Source organism: Macrosteles quadrilineatus, unplaced genomic scaffold (assembly GCF_028750875.1).
Source record: "Macrosteles quadrilineatus isolate MER2022 unplaced genomic scaffold, UCM_ALF_1.0 Scaffold_23__1_contigs__length_1887923, whole genome shotgun sequence".
Taxonomy (NCBI): domain Eukaryota; kingdom Metazoa; phylum Arthropoda; class Insecta; order Hemiptera; family Cicadellidae; genus Macrosteles; species Macrosteles quadrilineatus.
The window spans coordinates 926,052-943,141 of NW_026542616.1; the positions used below are offsets into that span (position 1 = coordinate 926,052).

General features: G+C 34.2%; 1 protein-coding gene across 2 annotated transcripts in view; it reads left to right on the forward strand.

The window, feature by feature from the left end:
- The window catches only part of LOC129005545 (macrophage mannose receptor 1-like), a 40,623-nt gene extending 23,767 nt beyond the window's left edge, over window positions 1-16,856 (forward strand). For both annotated transcript variants that reach the window (XM_054434453.1, XM_054434454.1), the window contains exons 14-23: window positions 136-393; window positions 2,330-2,373; window positions 2,815-2,935; window positions 3,708-3,956; window positions 5,131-5,174; window positions 5,694-5,814; window positions 9,279-9,533; window positions 15,187-15,233; window positions 15,922-16,042; window positions 16,574-16,856. In XM_054434453.1, the coding sequence (XP_054290428.1) occupies window positions 136-393; window positions 2,330-2,373; window positions 2,815-2,935; window positions 3,708-3,956; window positions 5,131-5,174; window positions 5,694-5,814; window positions 9,279-9,533; window positions 15,187-15,233; window positions 15,922-16,042; window positions 16,574-16,842 (1,529 nt within the window). In that variant the 3' untranslated portion in view covers window positions 16,843-16,856. The remainder of the gene's footprint in view (window positions 1-135; window positions 394-2,329; window positions 2,374-2,814; window positions 2,936-3,707; window positions 3,957-5,130; window positions 5,175-5,693; window positions 5,815-9,278; window positions 9,534-15,186; window positions 15,234-15,921; window positions 16,043-16,573) is intronic.
- The last annotated feature ends 234 nt before the right edge of the window (window positions 16,857-17,090 follow it).

A 17,090-nucleotide genomic window follows, 5' to 3' on the forward strand; every position in this document is an offset into this window, starting at 1 on the left:
CAGTTTTGGTCCTGATACTGGACGTAGTTTTAACATCCGAATGTTTTGTCAATTGTCTTTGGTAGTTAATAATTTTAACCAGAAGATATAAGTTTTAACATGACACATTTGATTTATTATGTTTCTTTTTTTTAGGGAATGATAACAGATCTGTTTGGATCGGTCTGAGGGACGAGGCTGGATACAGAAGTTTGGCTCTAAGGTTTGTTTGGGTTGACGGTCAGCCTTTGAGAAAGGATGATTTCGCGCCCTGGTGGTGGAGGGAACCTAACAACGCCGGCTATCACGAGGATTGTGTACAAGCAAAACCAGAAAATCGCAAAGACCCAAACACGTCATATAAGTGGAACGACGTTGATTGCAACCTTAGGAACTTCTATATGTGCAGTAAAGGTAAATAGTCCAAGTTCAAATATGTATTCAGATATGACATGGCTCCACACAATTTCCACATGATTTTTATAAGAGGGGTGGAATGAAATGTTACAACGCAGGAATATTGTTCAAGTATTTTTTAGGTATTTTTTTCTATCTTGAGGTCTCTCTGTGTTACATTTGTCTTTGTTGAACAACGGGTTGTCTTTGATAAGAATACCAAGAACTAAAGAAATTCAACAGGCTATTGTTAGATCATGGAACCAATGAGAATCATCTAAGAGAAATTGTGAACCCATAAAAAAAGAACTGACTTGGTTGAATTTTAAAGAAAATTTTGGACCTCAAACACTTTTAAATTAATAAAAAAATATGCAGTAAGAATCGGCTTGAGCTGAAACCCATGTTTGTTCTATTTTGTGTTTTTACTACTTTTGTATGAACATTTAGCTGGCGTAACAGTTAAACTCTAAAATGCTATAGGCCTATTATAATCGGCTATGTAATCGTTAATCGTTGGTCTTAACTAAATAAATCTAATAACTCTTCAAAAACAAACTATTACTCTTGATTTAACTTAAATGAATTGTTAATTGTAGTGGGTTAAAACTACCATGTTTGAGTAAGTTGATATTGTGGGCTTTTATTATGGGCATATATTATTATACTTCTACTTCCAAAACTTTTGAATAGGCAAATTTGTTTTTTGCTAGTTTATTCAAAGTTTCAATTATGTCGAACTTTTTTGATGGCGCTTAAAATAATACTATGGTTATAATGGTATTTTATGCTCAACGGTAATGTTTCGCTTAAGCACTATACACTATTAAAATGTTTTTTTTTTTACAAAACCTGCTGGGTTAGGATTGAACCCATAAACCTCTACAGCTAGGTTAGGTTCAAACCCATAAACCTCTAACCGGAAATGATAGGTTAGAATTGAACCCGTGAATCTCTAAACAGAAATGATTGGTTAGGATTGAACCCGTGAACCTCTAACCAGAAATGATAGGTTAGGATTGAACCCATAAACCTCTAAACTAGGACGGGATTGAACCCGATAACCTCCAATAACATGTTTTGTGATTGGTTAGGATTGAACCCATGAACCTCTAAAACTAACTCAATAGGGTTAGAATTGAACCTGTGAACCTCTAACCGGAAATGATTGGTTAGGATTGAACCCGTGAACCTCTCCAGCTAGGATGTTTTACGGTTGGTTAGAATTGAACTCATAAACCTCTAAACCAGGACGGGATTGAACCCGATAACCTCCAATAACATGTTTTGTGATTGGTTAAGATTGAACCCTTGAACATCCAACCAGAAATAATTGGTTAGGATTGCACCCGTGAACCTCTAACCGGAAATGATAGGTTAGGATTGAACCCGTGAACCTCTAAACCAGGTTAGGATCAAACCTCCACAACCAATATTTACACACCCTGTATATGTAAGTTAAGGTGTCATTTACCACTATAAACTCAATACCTATAACTGCTATCATAGCTCAATGGTAACGCTTCCGACAACCATCTACTAGATCCGGGTTCGAACCTCGGTCAAACCAACACTTTTAATCCATAATTTAATGTAATAATTAATTAATAGAAATTACTACATCACATGATCAGCTGAGATAAACAGCTGATCGTCTCATGGTCAAATACGTCAGCTGAGATAAACAGCTATCATGCCTAGATCATCTCAAGGTCAGTTTCTGCCCGATACGTCTACTCATGAACCACTCACTAAAGTTCTACTTTACTTTGACAGGCCTAGGTCTTATTTTGAGTTTTTGATCATTCATTATAACTATCAAAGAAATGAATTTATAGTAGAATTTTGGTAATTCTTTCCTTTAATTTACCTCTTTAACAAAGGTAATGCGTTACTTTATTCACAAGTGCTCTTGGATGTTGTTATACTGTATTGCTAAAATAACAGTTTTCAGGTAATTCAGCGAATGACTATGTTCCTGGTGATCCTTGGGTTAAGGTTAGTCAAAATACTACATCTTCTTATCATGCATTGTATAAGACTATTTACAAAAATGTTACAACTTAAATAATGAGAACTGATTTTCAAAGATAATGTAAAAAATACACAATTATCTCAGGCTTTTAGGTGTAATAAATGGATTTTAAAATGCACTCTTTTACTATTTTTGTTGGTAAATTGACATACGTAGTTTGACGGGAATAAAGGGTGTTTCAATCTCTTTTTTAAACAAACAAACAAATGTTGCTAACTTAAATATTTACAACAAGTACCACGATTACAAGTTGCGTTCGTAAAATGCGGTTATCTGACACAAAAACAGTAAAATGTTTTTGAAATGTTAGGGTAAGAGTTTGAATTTTGTTTAACGTTGAGGTTTCTGTAGGACAAGAAACGTTCGAAGAACATCTAAAAACTCATTTATCCCTACTATTTCAGGTAACTCGGCAAGAAGCGGTTGAACTATGCCATAGAAAGGGTCACCAATTGGCTATTATAAGAAATGAAGGACATAGTCAAGCGTTTGCTGCTACTGCGGCACAAAAGTTTAGACAGACAGGTGAAGTGATTATTGTTATTAACAAATACATTAGCCCTAAAATAGTTCCTACCTAAATTCTATTTATGCGTGATAATAGTTTTAACTGTTTAATAAGGAAACACATAACAAGTGGGAGGCATTAGGATTAAACACATATTTTGTAACCATTGCAAACAAAAACAACGAAAGACCAAAAATGTTTTGAAATATTTCACCAGTCCATTAAGATTTTTTAAAGAGAAGAATACTTCGCATCAGCATCGATCAATAAGTTTAATTATTAGGTCGGAAGAGGAGTGTTACATCCACAACTATTAAACACGAGGAATTATTATACACCAAGACAGAATGGCAGATGTTTGAATTACAAACGAAATGAGAAAATTTAAGGGTAAATAAGTAGCCAATGAAAAAGACTAGGTGAAAGTAGAGCCGATCGTGCCAGAGAGTTGATAAAATCAGGCAGTTGACCAAACTGACTGGATCAAGGTGACCAATCATATGATCAACAACACTTGTTCTCTATGTTAAATGCTCTAATTGGTGAAGGAAGCGAGCTGGTCTAGTGGTAGAGCTTTAGAGGCCAAGGTCCCAGGTTTAAATCCCGCCATTCCTCAATGTATTTTATCTATGTGATGATGCCGTTACCCCCTAGGACTAGCCTGAAGTAATATGTAAAACAGATCCAGACTCGAACCTAGCATCCTATGTGGTACATACAAATATTGGTAGGCGTAAAAGTCCTTAGAACAAATTTGATCTCAACGATGTTTTAATTTTTTCTCATCAGGTAGTGAGGCAAAGGTGCTGTGGATCGGTCTGAAGACCGAACGGAGGTTTAAGTGGGTCGACAACTCTTCCCTGGGCTCGTACACCAACTGGCTGCCTTCAGAACCCACCAATGCGGGGGATGGAGAGCCTTGTGTCAAAGCGGAGGGGAGGAGATACTTTGAGCCGTTGTGGCCAAACGCTAAGCCATACCAGTGGAACGACGTTTTGTGCACTGCCAAGCGGTCGTACTTCTGCGAGGACAAAACAGGTGATTAGTATTGACTATTTGGTGCTCTAATTACATAATACAGAATGTAACTGTAACTGCAGTATTTTTGTATTTTAAAATTTTAATTAGTGAATTTTTGAGAAGTAAGTTGTGGCTCCCACGTTTTTTTGTAATTAATAATAATAATGTTTATTTGTACTAAAGTTGGCACTACATAAAAATTATAAACAAAGGATTTGTTTTAAATTTGCTGCTGTAACTGTTTAGATGAATGAAAAAGGTCATTTAATTTGATGTGAGGGCTAAAGAAACAATCTAACGAAGGGAACTGCATTTGATTAGCAGAATGTCATTGATATGCTTTGTGGAACTATGGTATGAATATGACTAGTGTATAAATAGAACTATGGTTTAAAGGTGGAACTTTGATTTGCTCTGCTCCGTGCGCTGATAGTTTTTGTAGCATACGCTCGGATTAAAGTTTGAATCAAAAATGATATACACCCAACAACCTATGGGGTAAGTGTTTGCAGTTGCGCTTCCAAAGTTATATTTACCCTCTTAATTCATAAATAAGTCTCACAAGAACATATTGGATTCGCTAGTAAATCTCTCACTCCGTAATATTATATCATTTTCCTATGATTGCTACTACTTATTTCCACCGTTTGGGTTCAATTTTCTTCAATTATGTTTATTATTTGGGTGAAGCTTTTGATTGCCAATATATTTTAAAATTGAATAATACATTTAACATGCTGCTTATGACTATTGTTTAGGTTTGATTAATCATTACGACCTGTTATTGTTCAGCTATTGAAACATATTGGATTCGCTAGTAAATCTTTCACTCCGTAATATTATATCATTTTCCTATGATTGCTACTACTTATTTCCACCGTTTGGGTTCAATTTTCTTCAATTATGTTTATTATTTGGGTGAAGCTTTTGATTGCCAATATATTTTAAAATTGAATAATACATTTAACATGCTGCTTATGACTATTGTTTAGGTTTGATTAATCATTACGACCTGTTATTGTTCAGCTATTGAAATCTATATATTTTTTTGGTGTTACATTGTGTTGTTTATTTAATAATGTGCAAATTAAAAAATGACAAAAGGATTTCCTAGTAAAAAACATAAATAAATCCATCTGGGACCACAAATACTAGTGTATCAACAAAAAAACATTCAACCAGTTTTTTTCAGATTCTACAGAATCCAGCGTTGCTCCTGGGGACCCATGGACTAAGGTATTCAGGACTATAAGTGTAAACTCATTTAATCGCTTTTTGAAATACATTTATTACCTAAAATCATTCTAAATACACTAAGATTAACCTGGACCTATATGAATGGAAGGCTACATTTAAGATTGGTTTAGAGTAGGTAATTTATGTCTGTAATAAACCAAAAGCCCCTATTAAATATGTTAAGTTTTAAAAATATTTTATTATATTTCATTATCCCTAGCTATAATTCATGTTTCAATGTATAACGTAGTATTGATACATAATTTGATATAAATATTCCTAATAGAATACAATGTTGACATATCTTATTTGAAATAAGAAAACAATGGAGTTACAATCTTAAACACGACTTAATTGGGTCATGTAAAGTAGCTTTTGTAGTATATTTTTTTGTCTTTTGATGTCTACTATAAAGGATTAGCTTAACTAACAATTACTTTAGGATATTATAAATCATCATGATACTTAAAGTTACAAACAAGAGCCATTTTATCTGGCTAAAAGCTCTTAATTTTGTAGGTAACGTGGCACGAAGCGAGGAAAAATTGTGATTCTATTGGAAAGAGACTCGTCGTATTAAAAACTAAGGAAAAGATACAACGATTTAAAGAAGCTGCTGAAAATATCTTTAGAAACAAAGGTAATTGATTGCATAAATGTTATATTTAGTTTGTATATTACAACGATGGTCATGGACTTCTTCAACGCTATAAACTGCTAGATGTTATATTGATACAAATGTTCCATAATATTATAATGCTGCATTTGTATAGTTGTAGCGAATCGCTACAATAGCGCAGGTCACGTAACGCCAATGCGCGCGCAGTCGGTCCGGCAAGCACGCGCGGCGAGCCATCATAGTCCAGTAGTGTGTGGACCAGCAACAAGTCAACTGTCCCGATAAGAGTACTTAAATTAAGACTATGTCTAGATAGCTTGGTAGGGGTTGGGGAAGGGTGTAGGTTAGGGTAAATAGTAATTAATTTATGTAATTTATTAGGTTCTCGAATGGTCGTGGTCTGGCAATCAACATCACCAATTTAGAATCCACATTTGCTATATCTAGTTACTTTTCACGAATTTGAGTAAGTCCAGATATGTATATTAATTTCTCTGTTCACTATATTATAGTTAGATATATTAAAGAACATAAAAGCTGGCTGTGATAGGCAGCTAAGGTAATATTGTGCACTTTGACGAGTTAGATAGTTTCCATGCAATAGAGTTGGGTAATGACAGGAAATGTGCGTGATTTGGTAGTGGTTAGAGGAAGATATATAGGGCCCAGGTATCTTCATTTACACTCATACTACTCCACATCATCACATAGTGTGAATATAAAATAGAACATAACCTACTATTTCATTCAAATCCAATTAGCCTCGGAATAGTTTATTCCTATATATTTATCCCTTATAGGTTATTGTATCTATTTCTAAAAACCGTTATTAAGTATATGCTTTCTGAAGAAGGAGGTTGCATATTTTGGAATAGGCAGATCATGCCTACGTCATATTAGTAACGTAGGTAGAATATTTTTATTGAATACAAGAGGACCCATGCTTCTCCGCAGCGTTGAAATAAATATCATATCCAAGAAATAATCAAATTTTGAGTCAGTAATACAGTATCTTGAACTTAACTGATTCAAACGATCTATAGCTCAAATTAAAGCCTATAATTTCCTGGTTATTTTGAGTCTAAAACATATAAAAAAACATAAACAATACTGGAGCTATTGATCATAGAAAACCCTTATAGAAATAATGTTTATGTTGGTTGTTCATCTTGCGTTTGCTTGAAACTCGTCCGATTTGAATAAATAATAGCTTAAATGAATCCTGGTATTTCACTGAAGGTTCTTAGACCAAAATATATAGGATTATATCATTATAACTGGTGAAATGCACCTTAAATTAGAGTACAAATTCGAAAATAAATAAAATTTATGTATTTTACAGTAGATAAATATATGCCGATGCTTGGTGTAAAATTTGTGCGTGCATACCTTCAGTTTGAGACCTCAATCATGAAAATCTGTCGAATAGCCAAACGAACTTGGAAAAGAAAAACTTTTTTTATGTACAGGGTGAGGCAATGAAAGCACCCCAATTTATAACTAGTACAAATTCAATACTATTTACCCTATACATATAAATAGCTCATCAAAACACAGCTTATCTTTTGCCATTTTAACTTAACAAAGTTATTTTCCATTTTTTTAAACAAAATCTTTTAAGTGACGTCCTTGTTCTACTTGACATTCCTTAGCAGTCACTTGAAAATGCCATTGAATATTCCTTCCAACATATCTCTAGGAATCACTTTAGTTTCTTGGAAATTAAAGAAAATCTCTAGGACAACTTTGAAAAACCTTAAATTTCAAGTAGCTTATAGAGAGAACACCCAAAAAAGCAAAGAGCCAACGTAAAGCTTCCAACAACGAAAGCATCCTGGCAAACCTCTTTAGACTTTGAGTTACTGCGACTCACACTCTTTCAACATTTGCTGGTGTACAAAGAGTTTTGCGGCACCCACAGATTATTTTTATCGTTTAAGCTTTTATCCTAAATAATTTTACCCAGTTCCCAATTGTTTTTCAATCTGGAACAACGCCATATTGGCCAAGTATGGAATTTGATCCAAACAATCTCTGGGCGTTTGCACGAGAATCACTATTTTAAAAATAGGTTCCTACATAAAAATCTCAGTGTTACAAGCCTCGGGCACAATGTTTACTAAAATTGAATAGTTTGATTGATGTTATAAACACAGCTGTTCATTCATTGTTGCTTTACTTATAACAAGCTGTTACCCAAGGGCTTTACGCCATTTGACATCATAAGTAATAAAACTATTGATTGGTTAAGTTAACCTGAAATAAAGAAAATACAGTAAAAGAAAGAAATAATCATACCTTATTTTAATAAGGTAATACATTGAAAGAATAACAAACAAACTGAGGTACAGCTGAGGTATTTTTAACATTAGGTTTATGAAAAGTTCCCTTTAGAAATGAATTACGACCTTAAAGGGTCCAATTTATGACATAATGGATAGTTTTGCGCAAGGTTTCTCGTCATGACGAACATTTTAAGTACAGGGTATTTTTTTAAAAACTTGCATCTTTATTTATGTAAAAACCGCAATAGATAGAAATATGCAGTTTGCGGGAATCATCTATTGACGTAGGGGGCCCAATTGTTTTGAATTCAACGTTACATTCACATTCCCCCCTTTCCCCCCCCTGCCCCAAACTTAATTTTTTAAATAGCAAAGTACCCCTTGTGACATATCAAATGAAAGAGCATGAAAAAAGAAAATGTTTGATGAAAAAAAATTGAAAATCGGTTCATAAATTTGCAAAATATTCCCCCCCCCCTTCCCGGAACTTAATTTTTTTAAATAGCAAGGTACCCCTTGTGACATATCAAATGAAAGAGCATGAAAAAAGAAAATATTTGGTGAAACTTAATTTTCATTTGATATGTCACAAGGGCGGGTACCTTGCTATTAAAAAACAAGTTATGGGTAGGGGAAAAGGGGGGGGGATTATCTCACAAATTCATGAGCCGATTTTAAATTTTTGTTCACCAAAAATTTTATTTTTTCATGCTCTTTCATTTGATATGTCACAAGGGGTACCTTGCTTTAAAAAAAAAATTAAGTTCCGGGGGGGGGAGGGGGGAATATCTCACACATTTATGAACCGATTTTCAATTTTTTTCATCAAACATTTTCTTTTTTCATGCTCTTTTATTTGATATGTCACAAGAGGTACCTTGCTATTTAAAAAAAATTAAGTTGGGGGCAGGGGGGCAAAGGGGGGGAATGTGAATGTAACGTTGAATTCAAAAAAATTGTGCCCCCTACGTCAATAGATGATTCCCGCCAACTGCATATTTCTATCTATTGCGGTTTTTACATAAATAAAGATGCAAGTTTTTAAAAAAACACCCTGTATATGGTTTATGGGGGTGTGACTTGTAGTTTTCTCAAAAACTCATAGGTACATTTGGCTTTATATATAGATGTGACAACGAAAGAAAATCGGGATGCTCTCATTGCCTCACCCTGTATAAGATACTGTGTTTTCATTTCTAGGAGAATCTCCAAGTTCGATCTGGATAGGACTAGCAGACTGGGAGTGGGAGGATCGCTTTACATGGGTGACTGGTCAACCTCTAAGGGTAAGCGATTTCTCTGCTTGGTGGTGGAACGAGCCCAACAATAAAGGTGGTCATGAGAACTGTGTATACGCAAACCCTGAAGCCTACTATCTGCAGGGATCCAACGTTACAACCTACACCTGGAACGACGACTCATGTCAGCTCAAGAATTTCTACTTCTGCTCTGAAGGTGATAAGATGATCATATCATATGATATAAGGTGTCGATTCACATATCAGTCCAGTTCCGTCACAGTTCTGCCACAGTTCAGTCACAGTTCTGTCACAGTTCAGTCTCATGTTGCAGTCAAGAACTTTTTATTAAAACACAATATTCTATCAATTTGTCATCATCCATATTGATGATTGTTATTGCTATACCAGCTGATCATTATTTTAATATGATTGTTTATGTTTTGATTTTACAGTTTTGTTTTTCTGTTTACATCTTAATAAAATGAGTTCATTAAGTTATTCAAATCTATTCTTTATTTAAAACACAACAAATGGCGACGAGTGATGAAAGAAATGATATCAGAAGACTGAAACATAAAAGAGGAGCACTAAAAGGCCAGATTACAAGAACTCTACACCTATTAAAAAGCAAGGGTTCATCAGTCAATGATGCTCCTGGCAGATTAAATGTAGCAGAGGAAGCTTGGCATAAATTCATCTCACTACACGAAGATATTTTACAAATAGAAGATGAAGATGATTTTGAACAAGAAGAAGATTACAGGGCTGATGTAGAAGAGGTATATTTAGAGATAAGAGCATTGTTACAGCCATTCTTTATACCGAACAAATCTACAGATGAACACACAACTTCTATATCAGTTGCACACGATAGCCATGTACCTAACATTAACTTTACACCTTACACAGAGAACGAGACATTTAAAAACTTTTTGATGAGACTTGAAAACTATTTTCAGTTAAAGAAAATTACAGATGAAAAGACCAAGACATGTTTGTTTGTCAGTACACTTTCTCCAGAGATGCACCAAACATTGTGTGATACATTAGCTCCTGAGTTACCAGGTGACAAAACCTTCAATGAACTCACAGAATCTTTGAAAAATTGTCTTGAGCCTTCACCTAGCATACTAGCTAACCAACATAAATTTGTTTGCAAGGTTCAAGAACCTGGAGAGAACATAGCCGTATATGCCAGAGAACTTAAACGGTTAGCAACGGACTGTGATTTTTATTGTTATAACTGTGAAAGTACGGTAAGTGATATGTTCTTAAAAATGCAGTTCATACGGGGGTTAAAAGACAATGAAATTAGAATTAGACTTCTTCAAGAAAAAGATGGTAAAATTTCTTACAACGAAGTGGTACAAACTGCGATTTCCATAGAACAATCTAAATCTGAAAGTTATGAGATTAACCGGAGAGATGGAAATACAATGCTAAAAGAAACTGCAAACATTAACCGCCTACAATCTGGATACAAAGACAAACAAAGTCAATTTAAGGGAAACAAACCCATAGTTTCATTTGAAGATTTAAGAGGCAAGTGTTACAGGTGTGGCAGTGAACAGCACAAGGCTAATTTATGCAGATTTAAGAACGAATTCTGTAGGAAATGTAATAAGATTGGACATATTTCAAGGGTTTGCTTATCTAGAAGTGGAACTGATGTAAGAACTGGGAAAAACAAGGAATTGAAATCAAACTTAATTGATATTGAGGACAACCATTCATCGATCCACGAGGTTTATACAATGGGATCAACTTCATCTGGAAGTGATAAGTTTTTAATAGATGTGGACATTGAGGGAAAGAAGCTGAAGATGGAACTTGATACAGGAGCAGCGTTAAGCTCAATATCTTACAGCGATTTTCAATCACTACATGTAAATAAACGTCTTTTCAAAACCGCTGTTGAAATGAAAACATAAACAATCATATTAAAATAATGATCAGCTGGTAATAATAAGGTATATAATAATAAGGTCTTTGTCGGGTTGAAGATGGCTACAAGGGGTTTGTGATCAGTTATTAAAACAAACTTCCTTCCATAACAGTATGCAAAGAATTTCTTTAAGCCCCAGTAAATTCCCACAGCTTCTTTATCTATCTGACTGTATTTGCGTTCTGTTTTCGTAAGCGATCTTGATGCAAATGCAATGGGCCTCTCAGATCCATCCTTGTATCTATGTGATAAGCAAGCTCCTAGCCCTGTAGGACTTGCATCTGTTGCTAGGATTAACGTTTCATTTGGGTCATAGTGAGCTAGAGTTTGATCACTTGTTATTTCTGCTTTTACTTTCAGAAATGCATCTTCACATTCTTGAGTCCACGTAAATTGTTTTCCTTGCCGTAACAAACCATTCAGTGGTTCCAGTAAGCTGGACATGTTTGGTACAAAACGTGTGTAATAGTTGGCAAGACCCAAAAATACTCTTAGCTGGTGTACATCACTTGGTCGTTTGGCTTTAATTATAGCTTCGATATTATCAGCAGATTTGTGTAAGCCATTTTCGTCTATGACATGTCCTAAATATTTGACACTCTTCTGGAAAAATTTACATTTGTCACGATTCAAGCGCAAGTTAAACTGTTTGATTCTTCCAAAAACTTTCTGTAGGCGATCTAATGTCTCTGAAATAGTGCTCCCCTGTATCAAAATATCGTCAAAAAAACAAACTGTACCTTCCAGACCGTGGAGAACCTTATCCATAAACCGTTGCCAAATACTTGGTGCAACTTTTATGCCAAACATCATTCGATTTACTCTATAAAGTCCCAGATGTGTACTTATGGTCTGTATTTCTCTAGATTCTTCGTCCATCGGAAGGTGTAGATAAGCATTACTTATGTCTAATGTGCAGAAATATCGACCTTTATTCATGTTAGAAAAAATATCATCAATTCGCGGGATTGGGTATTTGTCGTCACATATAAGTTTGTTTGCCGTCACTTTGTAGTCAGCACAAATTCTTACGTTTCCATTTGCCTTTCTTACTGGAACAATAGGAGTTCCCCATTTTGAATTTTCAACTTTTGATATTATTCCATTACTCTCCAGTCTATTTAGTTCTTCTTCAACTGATTTCTTCAATGCGTAAGGAACTTGTCGAGGTTTGATAAAAATAGGTCTAGCTCCTTCTTTTAACTCTATGTGACCTTGTTCTGATGTAATTTTTCCGATTCCAGGAGTGAAAATTTCTTGAAACTCTGTCAATAGTTTGTCCAATTTTTCTGAACAATCACTTTCAACCACTTTGATATCTGCCCAATCCATTTTTACTTCTCTCAGCCACTCTCTTCCAAATATTGGCTCAACCTTTTGTCTCAGGACATACAACTTTCCATAGAAATTAAAATCTCTGTATTTACAATCGACAAAACAAACTCCAAGAGGCTTGATGATTTCACCAGTATATGTTGTGCTGTTCACTGCCACACCTGTAACACTTGCCTCTTAAATCTTCAAATGAAACTATGGGTTTGTTTCCCTTAAATTGACTTTGTTTGTCTTTGTATCCAGATTGTAGGCGGTTAATGTTTGCAGTTTCTTTTAGCATTGTATTTCCATCTCTCCGGTTAATCTCATAACTTTCAGATTTAGATTGTTCTATGGAAATCGCAGTTTGTACCACTTCGTTGTAAGAAATTTTACCATCTATGACTGCATCAAGGATTTTTAATTATGCTCATTTCTTATCGGGTTTTGACTATACGATTGAATACCGAAGTACGACACAACATGCTAATGTGGATTATTTATCAAGATTTCCTGTTACAGAAGTATCAAATGTATGTGACGACCATGAACGGTATCTAATAAATCAAGTAGAGATGATGCCTGTATCAAGAAGACAAATTGAAGAAGAAACACAAAAGGACGAGGAACTTAAAAAGGTATACGATCATCTTATATCAGGAAAAAGCTTAAAAGAACTCAGTTTGAATGATAATGAGTTTTGTCTACAAGACGGTTGCATATTCAGAGGGCATAGAATTTGTGTACCTTCCACTTTACACAAACAAGTCTTGGAAGAATTACATGCTGGTCATATGGGCATGACAAAAATGAAATTGCTAGCTAGAAGCTACTGTTATTGGAGGAATATGGATCAAGAAATTGAAGCTATGGTGAAACATTGTCATTCATGTCAACAAAAATTGAAAAATCCACCTAAGGAGACAACTCACCCATGGGAGCTCCCGAACGGACCTTGGGAACGCATACACATTGATTTTGCTGGTCCACTGCGGGGTTGGTGGTACTTAATCGTCGTTGACGCTTACAGTAAGTGGGTAGAAATTATACCTACAAAATCTACAACCACAGCTTGGTGTGTTAAGCAATTGGATAGATTATTTACAACCTTCGGGTTTCCTCATGTCCTGGTATCAGACAATGGAACTCAGCTAACTTCAAAACCTTTCAAAGATTTTCTCACAAGGTATGGAATAATACAAAAAACCATAGCTCCATTTTGTCCTAAGTCAAATGGACAAGCTGAAAGGGTGGTCCAAACTGTGAAGAGCCTTATAATTGCAAATGGATGTGTCGAGAGCAAGATTAACACTATACTAAAACAGTTGAGAAAAACACAGCATTCCACGACTGGGAAGTCTCCCTATAGCCTCATGTTTGGGAGGAATATAAGAACAGAACTTGATCTATTAGTAGAGAAGCCTAATTTGAAAGAGACAGAGATGCAAGTAACAAAGCGACACTTTAATATAGGAGAGGGAGTGCTGGTGAGGAACTACTCCCTTAATTCAAATGACAAATGGACAGTTGGAAAAATTGAAAAACAAATAGGAAATGTTATTTATCTTGTTAAAATGGAAGAAGGAATTGTGTGTAAAAGACATGTGGACCAAATAAGAAGATTGTAAGTATATGAAGAAAAATAAAGGAGGAGGATTGCTATACCAGCTGATCATTATTTTAATATGATTGTTTATGTTTTGATTTTACAGTTTTGTTTTTCTGTTTACATCTTAATAAAATGAGTTCATTAAGTTATTCAAATCTATTCTTTATTTAAAACACAACAGTTATAAATAGTACTTAAGATATAAACACGATTTGTAGTCCAACCCATACATCGCCCAAGTGTCAGGCGTCCGATTGTGACTGGATTGTGAGGTGCCAAAACTGATGTGTCTTAATAGACCTTAATTCATTTTGGTTGAACAGGTTTAACTTATCACAGCGTCTGAAAAACATATTTACACTTTCATAACATATTTTAAGTCATTTCATAATCGTAATTTGGTTGGCCTAAATCCCTGTATCAACATTTCCAAAAATGTTGAATGTTTTTCAAGGGACAGCAATTTTATCATACCAAACTGAACATAGAATGCAATGTTAGTTTCTTGAAATACTTAAATTATATTAGTAGTGGAGAACTACCTGTTTTACCCCACTTGGGGCACGTTTTCCCATAAGAAATAACATGGGATCATTTTTTGGCCACTAAAACCAAAAATCCTGATCTTTGCCTAAATATCCCTATATAATTGTCAAACCTTATTTCTTACTTATTCCCCATAAATATATTCGATATTAAGCTAAAAAAGCTATTTCTTATATTTATTGACCCTTACAAGTGTAAATTTAGAGTAGAGGCAATAGAAGAAAGATACCTCACTTTAGGCACGTTTTCTATTACTTTAAAAAATACAGCATTTACGACAGTAATTATTGTAATACTAATACCACCAAAGTCCCAAACAGAAATAAATAAATATATTTAAATCTAAACCTTACCATCAAAATAGTCAACTTATGAAATTGTATGTTACAGAAGTATGAATATTTCGAAATATGTTTATTGTTCAGATTTACAAAATATATATGAATGTTACAGGAGGAACGGTGGACGGTAATTATGTCCCAGGAAATCCATGGACTCAAGTAAGTAGTTACAAAGGTTAATTAATGAGTAATTGATTTGATTAATGAAACTCTATTTTTTAAGAATATAAAAAGTAAAACAAGGTTACGCGGAATCATATCCATACAAATAGATTATTTAATTCATTTTTGAAAGTAATTAACTAGTATAAGTTGCAAATTATGTTTAATCAAAATATTTCGCAAGTAATACGCATTATATGTTTGTTATTTACACAAAATGTAAAAGTATGTTAATCTAAACAATTCGTAAAAAGTTTTTTTTTTTTTTTTTTGTTAGCATTCAGGTAATATACAAATAATTTTTTAACAACACGGTAGGTTACTTTTAAAATCATATTACGGGAGTATCAAGAATAAATTAACTAGGAATGATGAAAAGATTGGCTGATCTTAATTAATACAATATATAAATTGCTATGCAGATCCATTTACAACAATATTATAAACGGAAAAGTCAGCGAGGTCTCTGAATTTGGTCATAAACAAAACTACTGTATGAAGTTAATACAGTACTAAGCGTTAACTATTTACCAAGACTTTGACATTGGTATTAAAATAAAAACTCGTTTTCACTTTTACATTCGAAATATTATTTATGATATTTTTCAAGCAACAATATTTTAACATAATAAAAGGATGATTTTTCTATATTGGAAGATGGTTTTAATTGTTTATTTATTTCTAGGTCACATGGCAAGAAGCAAGTTACAACTGCCAAGCTAAGGGACACAAACTAGCTGTTGTATTAAATCAAGAACAGCGGAAAAAGTTTGAAGAAGCCGTTGCAAGATATCTAAGAAGTTTGAGTAAGATAAAAATGCTATTTTATTTTTGATTAGTAGAAGTGTTAATTCCAAAAGCTTAGCAGTAACATATGACTAACTTATTTAGTTTCGGCGCGGTCATAAGTTTGATATTTTTACCACCCGCCCCTTTTAACATATTCTCTCGGTACTCTTTCAGATATTGAGTATTCAGTTATATTAATCAAGTTTTTACTAACACGGGCACCTCAGTTAACACATCAATGATCATAGTAAGTTATCTGTAAACGATTACACCATAAACATCACGAATATCGGTAAACATCGATTTAACAATCATTAGAAACGATTTCAGGTAGACAAATAGACTTGGTAGATTAAGGCGATGAAAATGTATATTGAATTTAAGTGAATCGAACAAAATAGGAACGTATGGTGGACTCTTCTTTCACAGTCTAGCCAAAAAACGAGTTTTGATCCAAAATGCACTCATAAAACTTTACCTCCGTACCTATTTAGTTCCATGATAAACGTTATACTACAATCATGGTCTATCCCTACAATTTGTTCCAGGCTGCACTTACTACTGGCCACTGTGGATTGGTTTATCGTCTAAAGACAGAAAGTTTAAGTGGATTGATGGAACTGAGCTGGAGCTGCCTGATTGGTTGCCCGGAGAGCCTAACATTTCAAGCCTAACAAGAGTGTGGAGTGAGAACTGTGTGGAAGCCATGCCAGAAGAGAGCAACCGACCTCTTGGCAAACCGTATCAGTGGAACGACGGCAACTGCCCTGAGAAGAAGCGGTATTTCTGCGAAGAGGAAATCCCCAATCGTTATTAAAATTTGGAATAGTGTTAATGCTGAAATAACTTATAAAATATGACAACGTTATTTATTAAATGTATTGAACATAGCAATAAATGTTTTTCATTATTTCTGTGAGGTTATTTTATGTGTAACACGAAATGTATCTTTTAAAACATTGATCCAATATTAACAAATTAATATAGACATGTGAGATATTTTTTTTACGTTTTTGAACTAATTTTGAAAATACACATAACATCTCAACGTTACAAATATTTTTG